The sequence below is a fragment of the Balaenoptera musculus genome, chromosome 16 (genome assembly GCF_009873245.2).
Source record: "Balaenoptera musculus isolate JJ_BM4_2016_0621 chromosome 16, mBalMus1.pri.v3, whole genome shotgun sequence".
NCBI classification, from domain to species: domain Eukaryota; kingdom Metazoa; phylum Chordata; class Mammalia; order Artiodactyla; family Balaenopteridae; genus Balaenoptera; species Balaenoptera musculus.
Window position 1 is genome coordinate 24,231,614 of NC_045800.1, and position 15,034 is coordinate 24,246,647.

General features: G+C 41.9%; 1 protein-coding gene across 1 annotated transcript in view; it reads right to left on the reverse strand.

Annotated features, from left to right (window-relative positions):
* The window catches only part of SORCS3 (sortilin related VPS10 domain containing receptor 3), a 588,465-nt gene that overhangs the window by 155,179 nt on the left and 418,252 nt on the right, over window positions 1-15,034 (reverse strand). Inside the window, exon 6 of the mRNA XM_036828794.1 lies at window positions 522-586. Within this exon, the coding sequence (XP_036684689.1) occupies window positions 522-586 (65 nt within the window). The remainder of the gene's footprint in view (window positions 1-521; window positions 587-15,034) is intronic.

Sequence of the window (15,034 nt, forward strand, 5' to 3'; positions counted from 1 at the left end):
TTTGCGGGACAACAGAGGTCTTGCTCACCACTGTATCTCCAGGGCTAAGAATCTTGCCTGGCACACAGTAGGCCATCCCTAAATATTTGCTGAATGAATGAACAAACAATTCTGGAAATAGTTTGTCCAGTTACTTTTTTTTTTTGTAATCTTGACTATATAAAGGTTTATTTTTTTAAAGCTGGCATCATCTTATTCACCATGTGAATGCAAAATACCACGATGAGCTATGGCCATCCCTATTTGAATTACACTGAAGATGCCAGGAAATGACTAACAGGAGCCTCAAAATTGGTCACATTAACTCCCATCCCCAGAAAATTCATTCCTGAGGGTTTATTTCAATGAAACGTCTCCCTTGGGACTGGAGGCCTCTCCCCTACTCTAGGAAATAAGATGCACAGGGCAGTAAGGGAGCTCAGGGCTTTTCATCTTCCCAAGCCATTAAAATGCAAATTGGGGGAGGAGGGAGACCTGCAGGCAGATCTCCCGGGGCCCAGCCTGGTGGCCTCAGCACTCACATCCATCAGCTGTCCGCACTTCCATGTGCACCAAGTCCGCCTCCTTATCCAATCCGGCCACCGACCTGGGGAAGGAAAGGAGAGTCAGAAGCTCAGTGACCGTGAGGATGGCAGACAACAAAGTGGGGAACCATTCAGAGTTATTCCTCAGAAAGCCACTTTCTCAAGATGGCCTGTCTTGCACTGTGGGGGCCCACAGAATATGGCGACTTGCAGCCCCTGCAGGGTGGCTCTCTCTAGCAGCTGTCACCTATAATGGTCACAGCTCATGTGTCTTGGAGCAGTGTCAGGGAGTCAGTAACTCGCAAAAAAACATAAAGGAGCACAGAGTAATGTACTCCATAGTAAAGCTGGTCTAAACCTCTGTCCTTAACCCTTCCCCACCTCATACCTTCCACCTCCCCAGTCTTGTCACACCCGGTTATTTCCACCACTTCCTTCCCCTCTGCCGTCCCACTTGGGGTGTGCTACTCCCTACCACGTTCTGCCCCTGGGGAAGGTGGTTTAGCCTCTGTTCTGGCTATCTGCTTCCAGACACTCCTGCCCTCCTGAGTTTGGACCTATCTGCCCTTCCTTACCTCTGCCTTGTGAACAATAAATGTTTGGTGACAAACATTCAAAATCTGGTCTAACAGGGACACAATTCTGGTGATAGGAGTGGGAAACCTTAAAGGCTGATGGCCAATAGTCAGAAAAAGGAAGGCTGAGAATCCTGACAAACTAATTCCTGTGGGCCTCCAACCTCCCACACATAAAGTGCAGTCAGCCACCTCCTGCATGAGACATCCAGGCCAGAGTAAGACCCAGAAAGTCAGTTAAAAAAGGCAACACAGACATTAAAACATTCATGCACTAAAGACATCACATAATCCACCCTCTCCAGCAAGCTTGGACTCACAGTCTTTTTACTTTTAAATTTCATTCTAAGATTGGTTTTCTGGTTTTACAGTCCTCAATAGAGAAGAGGCAGCAAGTTAGAAAGGAAGAGGAGAATTTAAAACAATGAGAATCAAGGTACCCAGATAGCAAGACAAATTGAAAACTTATGAAAAACAGACTGAAGAACTCAAAACCCAATCTTCCACATCATAAATCTACTGCACTTCTTCTGATCCTGAGGCCATAGCTGTTATTATAGCACGGTTCAGCATCCGACATCTCTGCTGAGGGGCTGAAGGCAGAGAACGGGAAGCAGGAGGCTAATGATATCAGTTTACTCTAAGAAAATAGGGTTGCAAATGACCTATGTTAGGAAAAATGAAATGATTTTTATTTGTTAATGATTGTTGTCTTGAATGGCTAAATTTCAGTTACTTTAAAAGTTCATTTATGTAAAATACTTCTTTCCCCCAAAAATACTGAATAAAAGAAGTTTTACTCTAATGCTGTATTTTTTCCCAGTGATCGCTGATACACTATCTTTTAATTTTTCCTCACCTCATTTGATGCCTAATGTAAGGAGAACAGGTATCATTAGTTATATTTGACTGACTGGGAAACTGTGGCACAGAGAAATGGATATGTATCTTGATGACACAGGGACTAGGCCAGAACTAGAGAGACGGACTGACTGACTGAGATTTCTCCATCGAGAGCAGCTCCCAGCCTTCTTGGCTCTTCTCCCGTCTGCTTGCAATGTCCTTTAGATGCAACTCTCTCCCTGCCCCTTTCCTTCTCCAGCTACCTCTCCCCTTTCCTTCAGTGCTCAGTTGGTCTCATCCCTCCAGCAGCCCAGCCATCCCTCATCTCACTGAAGAACCTTTGTCTGCTTCCACAGCATCCTAACCTTGGTGGTTCTCAAACTTGGCTGCTCACGAGAGCCACTGGGGGAGCTGAGAAACATCCAGATGTCTGGGCCCCTCCCCAAACCAATGAAATCAAAACTTTTGGGATAAGCTCAAGGCATCCGTATTTTTTTTTTTAATTTAAATTTATTTTATTTATTTATTTTTTTGGTTGCGTTGGGTCTTTGTTGCTGTGCGCGGGCTTTCTCTAGTTGCGGTGAGCGGGAGCTACTCTTCGTTGCGGTGCACGGGCTTCTCACTGCGGTGGCTTCTCTTGTTGCGGAGCACGGGCTCTAGGCGCACAGGCTTCAGGAGTTGTGGCTCGCGGGCTGTGGAGTGCAGGCTCAGTAGTTGTGGCGCACGGGCTTAGTTGTTCCGCGGCAGCTGGGATTTTCCCGGACCAGGGCTCGAACCCGTGTCCCCTGCATTGGCAGGCGGATTCTTAACCACTGCGCCACCAGGGAAGCCCTGGCATCCGTATTTTTGAAAGCTCCCAGGTGATTTCCATGCACAGCCAAGTCTTAGAACCACTGCATTGCATGACTCAATCAGGTCGCATGTAATTGCACTTCTGTGAATTCTGTACTTGGATATAAACTTTAAAGGAGTAGGATTCTGTCTATTTATCTTTGAATCCTTGGCACCTAAGTGCCTAGTATATATTAGGTGCTACTGATGTATTTACTGAATTAATGAATAACCCAATCTGCCCATGACAATGACAAAATTCCAATGTGAAACTCACTTGAGGTCAGACACACAGAAGGGACTATATGGACACCTCTGTTCCTCAGCCTCCCTGTTTCTTTATAAGCAAGTTGGTATTCTTAGAACTAGAGGCCTCTCAGGTATTATTCTTCTATCCTCCCCCAAGGTCAATGGCAGGGTAGGATGGTCAGAATTGGAACCATAATGACAGTCTAACTACGGGCAACAAGCACTATATTCTTTAACAAAAGAAAAGTCCTTGCCTCTTAGGAGCTTGAAACAAGGCAAACAACACCAATAAAACAAGCACAGAAACTTCTCCTTCATCCAGGATTGCTCACTCCTTTCCACCTATCTAAATCTTACACACCTTTTAAGGTTAAAACCAAGAATCAAGTCCTCCTGGAAGTCTTCCTTGATTACTCTAGCTCTCCCCACTTTGAACTTCTAGAGAATTCGGAATCAAGATTAAACTTCCTCTAGCACTTGTATTGTTATTAAGTTGTGTGTTTGTTTCTCTGGAGTTGGTCTTGGCTCCCGAGAGTGGACACCTGTGGTCGTGGTTGGCTTAGTACCCCTACAACCCTTCCACCCTTTGCAGGACTGTTCTACCCAACTCACGCCATGTGCTTTGTCCAGGGTGGTCAATCCCAGGAGCCCATCCCTCTGAACCCCCAGGATGGTGCATGATCCAGCGTGATCATGAGACATCTTGGCTGTGGTGGTCAGAACATGCCAGGACAGTTTAGAGGACTTCCTCAGGATTTCTCTAACTGAGCTGGCAGGAAAAAACTGCCTTTCCTCTCTGATCATCAGGTCAGAACTCTTGGGAGAAATGTTCCCAGCCTGATAGGAAGAATAGGTCTAAAGGAGCAATGTAGATATACATAGAAAAAGAAAAGAGAGCTGACATTGGGACAGGTAGTTTAACAGAGAGACGGGGCTACAAAGGGTGATAGGAAGATAGTGGGCAAGACAGAGATGAGATAGACACACAGCAAAGAGAGAGACAGACAGACAGAGATTCAGAAAGAAACAGAGAGGGTAGACCAAAATGGCAACATAGGAGACTCCTGAGCTCCCTTCCTCCCATGGATACACCAAATGTACACATGGAGCGATTCCCTCTGAAAGAGATCCAGAAACTAGTTGAGTAACTTCTACACATCAGATGAATGAGAAAATACCCACACCGAAAAGGCTAAGGGTAGAAAAGGGTAGAAAAGGCTAAGACACACTCTCACCATAAACCCCACCCCTGGCACACGACCACACAATTGGAAGTGAACCATCAACTCTCATGTTCTCCCTGAGGGGCAAAGGGTTTGGAGCCCACATCTAGCATCCCAAATTTTAAGACTTGCAACAGAGGGACGGCCCCCAAAACACCTGACTCTAAAAGCCAGTGGGGCTTGTGTCCCCAAGACATAGCAAACAAAGAAGCAATTCTTAATGGGTGCAGGAGCACTGATGCAGCTGTTGCCCCAGGGCTCAGTGCAGAGGGAGCAGGCAAAATCACCCATCTCCCCGTCTTTCCCTGAAAGTGTTATCTGAATACTATAACCGCTGCTGCCTGAGGGCCCGTCTTCTAACTTAGCAGGCTTCTAGGGACTGCATGTGAATCTCCCCAGAGACAGAGGAAGCCGACAAATATCCCTCCCACCTCTGCCTCGGGTCCTCCCCAGGTTGCCAGTATCTCCCTGGAAGGAGCTCATACATGACTGCACCCCAGCTTTTAGGGCCGCCACCTATGAGATGGGTCCCCAGATTTCCTGGCTTTGACAGCCAGTGGAGCTTCCATTCATGAGTCCCATGGAACTGTAACAAACAAAGAAGCAGATCTTAACAATCTATCTCCCTGAGGTTCAGCACAGAAGGAGCAGACAAAAAAATGCCCAGCTCCCAGTCTTTCCCTGATAAAGGTTTTTATGTGGATACTTTAAAAGCTGCCACCTGAGGCTTCTAATTTAGCAGGCACCTCGGGGCTGTGATCCTCCTCAAAAGACTGAGGAAGGTTGCAGACACTCCTCCCATCTTCTCCTTCCAGGCCACTCCAATAATAAAACCGAGTCACCAGTGTCTCCCTGAAAGGAGGTTGTATACATATCTGGCACCCCAGCACTTGTGACAATTTCATGAAGGATGAGCCCCTGAAACACCTGGCTCTAATAACCAATGGGCCTTACATTCATGAGGCACAAGGACTACAACAAACGAACAGTTATTAATGGGCACAGGAGCACACCCACCCCTGCAGCTATACACCAACACGAAGCACAGAGGGAGCAGGCAAAAATGCCATTGCCTTGTTTCTCCCTGGAAGGGGCTTAATTACATACTTTCTTAGCTGCTGCCTGAGGGTCCAGCTTCTCATCATTCTGCATCTAGCTGCTGACCGCACTCCTCCCCTTGATCACTGATAGGTCTTGGCACACCCTTAACTACTGGGAGCCACTAAGGACAAAGAAGGAGGCTTGGACAATCACAAAAGTTTGAGAGACAACTATGAGCTCAGTCAAGCTGATCAATGAGGTTCATCTCCTACAGGAGATCACTCTGTCAAGACTGGGAGACACATCTTGCGCTGATCTAATGCTCAGAGACCAACAGAGAGTCAAGAAAAATGAAGGAACAGACAAATATGTTATGAACAAAAGAACAAGATAAATGTCTAGAAACATATCTTAATAAAATGGAGGCAAGTTATTTATCTGGTAGGGAGTTCAAAGCAACTGTCACAAAGATGCCTACCAAGGTCAGGAGAGCAATGTATGAAGACAGTGAGAATTTCAACAAAGAGACAGAACTATTAAAAAGTACCAAACAGAAATCACAGAACTGAGGAAGAAAATAATTGAACTGAAAATTCAATACAGGGGGTAAACAAAAGACTAGATGAAGTGAAAGAAAGAATCAATGAAGTCTAAGACAGGGAAGTGGAATTCATACAACTAGAGGTGCAAAAAAGAAAAAAGAAAAAAAAGAGTGAAGATAGCTTAAGGGACTTATGGGACAACATCAAGTAGACTAATGTTCTCATTATAGGGGTCCAAGAAGGAGAAAAGAGAAAGGGATAGAAAACTTATTTGAGGAAATAATGGCTGAAAACTTTCCTAACTGGGGGAAGGTAACAGACAGCCAGAACCAGGAAACACAGAAAGTTCCAAATAAGATGAATCTGAAGAGGACTACACAGATACATTATAATTAATGTATGTGACCAAAAGCTAAATATGAAGAGAGAATCACAAGAATAGCAAGAGAAAAACAATTTGTTACATACAAGGGAACTCCCATAAGACTATCAGCATATTTCTCAGCAAAAACTTAGCAGGCTAGAGGGGAGTGGGACGATATATTAAAAGTACTGAAGGAAAAAAACAAAAAAGAAGAAAAACCTGCCAACCAAGAACATTCCTCCCAGCAAAGTTGTCTTTCAGAATTGATAGAAAGATAAAGAGTTTTCTAGACAAACAAACACTCTAGGAGGTCATCACCACTATATCAGCTTTAAAAGAAATGTTAAATGGAGTTTTTCCAGCTGAAATTAAATAACACTAATTAATTATAGAAAAATATACAAAAGCATGAAATTCACTGGTAAAGGTAAAAATGCAGTTACTTTCAGAATATGCTATTATTTTAATGGTGGTGGGTAAATCATTGATAAGTCTACTATGAAGGTTAAAAGACAAAATTATTAAAGTTAATGAATTTGTTAATTTGTTAATGAATACACTATGTAGATGATGCAAATTGTGACATCAAAACATAAAATGCGAAAGGGGGGGTACTTTTGTATGTGTTTCAAGCTATTATCACAGACTGCTATAAATAGAAGATGTTTTATCTAAGCCTCACATTAACCACCAACCAAAAGCATACAGGAGGTATGCAAAAGAAAAAGAAAAAGGAATCCAAGCTTTCCACTACAGAAAATCATCAAATCACAGAGGAAAAGAGCAAGAGATGAAGCAAGGAAAAACGGAATTACAGAACAAGAAAACATTTAACAAAATGGTAATGGTAAGTCTGATTATCAATAATTACTTCAAATGTCAAAAGATTAAATTCCCCAAACAAAAGACAAAGGATAGCTGAATGAATAAAGAAAACAGGACCTAACTATATGTGCCTCCAAAAGACTCACTTCGGCATTAAAAAAACACATAGATTGAAAGTGAAGAAATTGAAAAATATATTGCATGCACATGGAAAGAAAAGCAGAAGAAGCTATTCTTATATCAGATGAAATAGACTTTAAGCCAAAAACTGTCAGAGACAAAGAAGGTCATTATATAATAAGAAAGGGGGCAATTCATCACGAGGATGTATTATTTGAAATATTTATGCCAATACAGGAGAACCTAAATATATAAAGCAAGTATTAAAAGATCTGAAGGAAGAAATAGCAATACAATAATGTCAGGGGACTTCAAAACCCCACTTTTACCAGTGGATGGATTGTTCAGACAGAAAGTCAATAAGGAAACATTGGATTTAAGCTACACTTTAGACCATACGGACCTAACAGACATACAGTAGTCCCCCCTCTTATCCTAGGTTTCACTTTCTGTGATTTGAGTTACTGGAGGTCAATGTGGTCCAAAAATATTAAATGAAAAATTCCAGAAATAAACAATTCGTAAGTTTTAAATTGCATGCTGTATGAATAGCATGATGAAACATTGCACTCGCTCCATCCCACCTTGGAAGTGAATCATCCCTTTGTCCAGCACATCTCACCCATTACTCATTTAGTAGCTGTCTTGGTTACCAAAGTGATTGTCAAGTTATCACGGTACTTGTGTTCAAATAACCCTTTTTTCAGTTAATAATGGCCCTAAAGTGCAAGAGTAGTGATGTTGGCAATTCAAATATGCCAAAGAAAAGCCATAAAATTCTTCCTTTAAGTGAAAAGGTGAAAGGTTTCAACTTAATAAGGAAAGAAAAAAAATGATATGCTGAGGTTGCTAAGATCTACAGGAAGAATGAACCTTCTATTTATGAAACTTTGAGGAAGGAAAAAAGAAATTCATGCTGGTTTTGCTGTTGCACCTCAAACTGCAAAAGTTATGGCTACAGTGCACAGTAAGTGCTTAGGTAAGATGGGAAAGGCATTAAATTTGTACAATAAGATCTTTTGAGAGAAAGAAACCACATTCACACAACTTCTATTACAGTATTTGTTACAATTGTTCTATTTTATTATCAGTTATTGTTGTTAATCTCTTACTGTGTATAATTTAGAAATTGAACTTTATCATAGGTATGTATGCATAGGAGCAACACATATTATAGAGAGGATTCGGTACTGTCCATGGTTTCAGGCATCTACCGGGAGTCTTAAAATGCATCCCCCATGGGAAAGGGGGGAACTACTGTATATAGAACATTGTATTCAACAGCAGCAAAATCACATTCTTCTCAAGTGCACATGGAACATTCCACAGGATAGATCATACGTTAGGACTCAAAAAAGTCTGAATAAATGTAAAACGATGAAATCATATCAAGCATCTTTTTCCAACCACAATGGTATGAAACTAGAAAGCAATTACAAGAAGAAAAGAGGAAATTCACAAATACATGGAGATGAAACAACAGGCTCCTAAATGGCCAATAAATCAAGGAAGAAATCAAAAGAGGAATCAAAAAATATCTTGAGACAAATGAAAATGGAAACACAACACAGCAAATCTTACCGGATGCATCAAAGACAGTCTAACATGGAAATGCATGGCAATAAATGCCTACATTAAGAAAAAAAAAGACCTCAAATAAACAATCTAACTTTACACCTAGAGAAACTAACAAAAAAAGACTAAACTAACCCTAAAATTATTAGAAGGAAGTTAATAACAAAGATCAGAGCAGAAATGAAAAAAACTGAGGCTAAAAAGACAATAGAAAAGATCAGTGAAACTAAGAGCTGTTTTTAAGATAACCAAAATAGACTAATCTTTAGCTAGATTTACCAAGAAAAAAAAAAGACTCAAATAAATAAAATTATAAATGAAAGAAGAGACATTATAACTGACACCACAAAAATGCAAAGGCTTATAAGAGACTACTATGAACGGTTATAAGACAACATATTGGACAACACAGAAAAAATGGATAAATTCCTAGAAACATACAATCTACCAAGACTGAATCGTGAAGAAATAGAAAATCTGAACAGACCAGTTACTAGGTAGGAGATTGAATTGATAATCAAAAACCTCCCAACAAAGAAAAGTTCAGGGCCAGATGGCTTCACTAGTGACTTTTAACAATCATTTAAAGAAGAACTAGTACCAGTCTTTCACAAACTCTTCCAAAAAGTTAGAAGAGGAAGAAATACTTCCAAACCCATTTTACAAGGCCAGTGTTACCCTGATACCAAAGCCAGTAAAGGATACTACAAGAAAATTACAGATGATGCAAAGCTCCTCAACAAATGATTTAGCAAACTGAATTCAACAGTAGAGATCTTCCTCTACTCACGCTGGGTTTATGTTCTGATGGACCCATGGAAAGTTGAAAATATCAAGTTGAAATGCATTTAATACACCTAAGCTACTGAATATCACAGCTTAGCCTAGCCTACCTTAAATGTGCTCAGAACACTTACATTAGCCTACAGGTGGTCAAAATCATCTAACACAAAGCCTATCTTATAATGAAGTGTTTAATATCTCATTTAATTTATTGAATGCTGTACTGAAAATGTAAAACAGAATGGTTAAATGGGTACAGAATGGTTGTAAGTGTATCGGTTGTTTATCCTATTGGTTCTGTTTCTCTGGAGAGCCTTGATTAATAAAACTTGTTTCTTAGTCCCGCTCCAACTTTGCAGCCCGTTTATCCACATAAGCCCATAACGCACCTTTGCGAGTGTGTCTGCATATTTATCTGCTTAGGCCATCAACTACAAAAAGAATGGGTCTTATTAATATACAACCCATCAGACAGTGAGCTTCCTAAGGACAGAGACTTTAATTATTTTTCTCCAATATTTTCTACCACACACAAGTCAGGATTAGGCATACCTTCAGATTAAATGATAGGGATAAGAGATTTGTACTTCAAAGCTGCTCTGTCCCTGGATCCAGAGGGAAAGAGGTTAAGTTGCTCAGCTGGCCAGAGGTGGAGCAAAAGATGTTGGGTGCTGAGGGTAATGAGAATACTCTTGCCCTCGTCTAGCTCACAGAGGAATGCCACTGCCCATTTTCTGCAGTACTGCTGGCATCAACCTAGAGTCTCTCAACAGTGGCACTGTTGACATTTTGGACCAGATAATTCTTTATTGGGGGGGGCTGCCCTATGCACTGTGGGATATTCAGCAGCAGCCCTGGGCTCTACTAAATGCAGTAGCATCCCTGCAGTTCTGACAACCAAAACTGTCTCCAGACGTTGCCTACTATTCCCTGGGGGCAAAACTGCCCCCAGTTGAGAACCACTGCCTTACCTGGACACACTTAGCTGATACCTGAACTCTGTGCCTTCCCTGCTAACAAGGCAGCAAATATAAGCAGGCAGAGATTTCACCTCCTCACCTAGCCCTAACGCTGCTGAGATGCCCACGAACTCCAACTATTCTGGACCACACCATCTCACCAGAAAACTATCTGACACTTGCCAGGTGGAAGCAGTCAGGTCCCTAATCTTAAAGCCTCACGATGTCCCCACTTCTAAAAACCTAATGCATGGAGCGTGCACACAGATACAGCAAGCAAAGAAATACAATAATATGCAGATATTTAGCGATTTGTTTGTTGTTATTGTGGGGGCGAAGCTGCAAGGCGTAAACTTGTGGAAATGTTTGGAAAAGTGCACGTGGTAATAATGATAAGTGTCAATGGATACTGAGACCATTCACATGCCAGGTACTGTGTTTGGTGTTTTAATTAATTACCTTAATTAGTCCTCAAGATACCATTCATCTAATTTTCATCTTCAGTAAAATGGGGATAATAAGAAAGATTAAGTAACATACCTCAAGTCACACGATAATAACAATTCACAGATATTGAGAGTAATTTACGTCAGGCACTATTTTAAATGTAAATGCTGATCTCATTTAATCCACATATCAATCCTATGAGTCTGGAATCATTCTTTTTCCATATTTTAAAAGGGCCCAGCTAGGCATTGAAAGCTTAAGCAACTTGCCGAGAAAGTCCACAGCTAGGAAGCAGCAAAACTAGGGTTTGAACCAGCCAGGTGGCCTTGAGTCAGGAGCTTAACCTCCCCTGTAAGCTGACCCTTTCAGCTGCCGAGAGGAGAGACAGGCTTTGAACCCAGTCATTTCTCCCAGAGTTGAGGATCGTAACCATGGTGCCCCATTGCCTGCTCTCCCCATACATGTAAGTCCATCAGCATTGTAGGAAATATAAATGTGTTGTGTATACATATTCTACATCTCAGAAAATTTTGTTTCTATTTTACATGAGCTGGGGGTCACTCATACTGGTGATAATCAATAAAAAGAAAATGTTGGGAATAGAAAAAGATGTTGGGCTGACAGTAGAAGAGTAGCAGATGGAAATTTTTGCAGAGAAGCCTTAAGAAAGACAAATTCAGTTGAGGAAAGGAAAACTGGAGACTTGGGCTTGACCCCCTTTTAGGTCTTTGAGGATGGAACGAGCCGAGACATGTATAAGAGGGACTGTGAAACTGTCATGAGTCTATGGGAGGGGATGAGAGGCATGCCTGCTCAGATATGCCAAGCAGGTTAGTAAGTGCCCCTGACACCTCTTCCATCTCTAGCAGCCAAGTTCCTTCACATTTCCAGGACCAAAATGGGGCCAGGGTGGACCAGAGGATGAGAAACAATATCTAGTGCAGAACCAGCCACGGCACAGATCAAGCTCCCTGTGCTTAATGTTTGCGACAAAGGAAAAATGAATTTGCAAGCATCCCACTGAAACCACAGGAAAGGAAACTCCCTGAAAGTTTCTAGAAAGTATCAGATGGTAAAAAGAAATTTTATCAGTACATGTTATTACTAATGCAAAATGAAAACAAGTCATCGATAGTGCCTTTCTTTGGTTATGTTGTATTCCTGGTTTTAATTAAGTGACGATAAAACAAAATTTAATAGAACAAAACAGAGTTAAAGGATCAAGACCAGATACGAATCTATGAAAGCCTTTATGAGTATTTTTAAATTCCTCAATAGTGAATTCTTCTAACACAAGTTTCTTCTGAAACCTAACACTCAGGATTGGAAAAAAACTAATCTTTTCCAGTGGCTCTTCCCAGTCTTCCTAAAGAAGAGAACTAGGATCAAACTTTGTGCAAATTCCCCATCACATTTTGCCCACACACGCCAATAAGGATTTTTAGTTTCCACATCTGTAAAATGGCACTATAATAATACCTGCTTCATAGAGTCAGGGGGGTCAAATGAGCTAAGCAGTAAATACTTAGGACAGTGACTGACACACAGAAAGCATTTTTTACCTTTTAGCTATTATTATTTTTCATTGAAAGGACAGTAGGAACGAGTCTGCTTTCCTGACTGCCTCCTTCCCTCCCCTGTAACTTCCTTCTACATTTGTTAAGTGCCTAATATAGTCACAGCATTGTTCTGTGCACTGGATAAGAAAAGTTCTGCTACCAAGGAGCTCAGTTCAGGCACCTTTCTCACTCTCCAGACTGGTTTATATCACAAAACAAATCCTGGGAACCCACCCTTGATAAGGGCTCCTGTAAGGCCCCATTGCAAGTTTGTTTTTTTTTTTTTTTTTTGCCTATGGGACACAATCCTTGACCTCACCAGCTTTTGCTGGTTCTTTTTTTTTTTTTTTGATTTATCATCTTTTAATTTTAATTATTTTTAGTTTATTATCATGGTTCTGGGAGTCAGAAGCACAAAGTCAGTCTCACTGGGCGAAAGCTGAGGTGTCAACAGGAGTGGGCTGCTTTCTAGAGGTCCCAGGGGAGAATCCATTCCCCTGTCATTTTCAGCTTCTAGACACTACCGGCACTCTTTGACTCATGGCCTCATTTTTCCATCTTCAAAGCCAACAACACTGGGCTGAGATCTTTGTATGCTGCCATCTCACTGGTCTTCTTGCTGGTTCTTATACCGACATTTCCTTCACAGTGAATAACAGACCATCAATAAATACGTGTCAAATGAATGATTACAACACTTTCATTCAGGCATACAAACTTCCTAAAGCCCTGAGTAAGCCTTCAGCTCATGTCTGGGTCTCAAAGAAAACTTTTTTTACGCTCAAAAGCAGGGGTCCCCAACCCCTGGGCCTCGGACCGATACTGGTCCGCAGCCTGTGCCTGAACTACGCCCGCACCGCCCCCGTACGTGGAAAAACTGTCTTCCACGAAACCGGTCCCTGGTGCCAAGAAAGGTTAGGGACCGCTGCTCAAAAGAGATCTCACTTTCCTGTCTACGTTCCAGATCATTTTTATCATGCGGATTGCTCAACTGGTGAGAAAAGGGAGGGAAAAAATCTATACAGACCTGAATAATGTGTGAAGTGGTTTCCGCCTGGGGATATTTCATTTCATAACAATTACCAAGCTCAGCACCAGCACACAAAAATCATGTGAAACTCTGAGAGGAAGGATTATTCTCCAAAACTGAGAGCCCTCCTGAGTTCTGAGCAAGGACCAAGGACACAGGGAACAAAAGGACATAAGGAGCCATAGCTAAGCCTCCAAGGAGGAAACTGAAATTGGCTCTTGGAACAGCAGGCTCACAGATGTTACGACGGAAGTACCTGGAAAAGGTCAAGCAGCTTTCAAACTTATTTTCCAGCAACCGAACCCTCTGTTCAAACACAGTCTCCAAGTCCTAACACGTGAAATAGGTCAAACAGGAACTTATCAGAAACCGAGAACGGCTCACTCAGACACAACAGTGCCCAAGAGAGCTGGACGCAGCAACTGTGAAACACCGTGATCTCTTTCTACCCCTTCACTTAGTAGATCAGAAAATTGAGCTTCACACAACTGCCCAAAGACACACAGCTAGCTTGTGTCTAGAAGCCAGTTTTGAACTTCAGGCCAGCCTCTTCGTAGCACACGTGCCTGCCATGAAGAAGTGGCGGGGCTAAACTGCTGTGTGTTTTTCTCTCCTTGTGGATGTGAATCCCGGAGCAAAACCTTCCCCAGAAATAAGAAAACTGGACATTGGGGTATGCATGAGAGAGGTATTGAGGGTAAAACACTGATGAAGTCAAAGGACAATTGCTTGACAAATTGATTCGCTAGACTGTTAAATTTCAAAATAATTTTATCTCAACATGTTTCTCCAATTCACACCAGAAACATTCTCCCCCTTGATGTTTTGGCTCAAACTGCCCCTCCACCTGGAATATTCCTTCTGTCCCACTCTGCATATTCCCCGCTTATGACCCAGCTCAATACCACTTTCCATGAAAGCTTCCTAACCCTGGCTGGACATTATAATCCCATGGGGACCTTTCTAAAAATACTGAATGCCAATGCACAGATCCCAATTCCATAAATTCTGGTTTCATTGCTCTGGAGCAATAATCCCCTCACATTTTAGTTGCATCAGAATCTTTCTGTTAAAACACAGATGCTGGGCTCTACCCTCAGAGTTCTGGATTTGGGAGGTCTGGGGTGGGGCTCAAAAATTTGCATTCTTAGCAAACGCGTAAATGATATGATGATACTGGTCAGGAATCACACTCTGAGAACCACTAGCCTGGAGTATAATCCAGGAATCAATAGCTTTTAGATGCTCCTGGGTGATAAGGACGTGCAGTCAGAGTTGAGAATCACTCATTAGAGCTCGAAAAGCAACCTTCACGGATCAAGCTGAAAAGCCGTTCCTTTTTATGTATCAGTGAGGTAGTTAAGAACGTGAATTCTGGAATCAGACGCTCTGAGTTAGTCTCAGCTGCATCACTTACTCACCGTGGGATCACAGGCAATTAACTCAACCTCTCCTTGCTGCATTTTTCTAATCTGCACACTGGAGAGAAGATAATAGCACCCTTCTCACTGTTTTTATGAGAACTAGATGAACTAAATGCATAT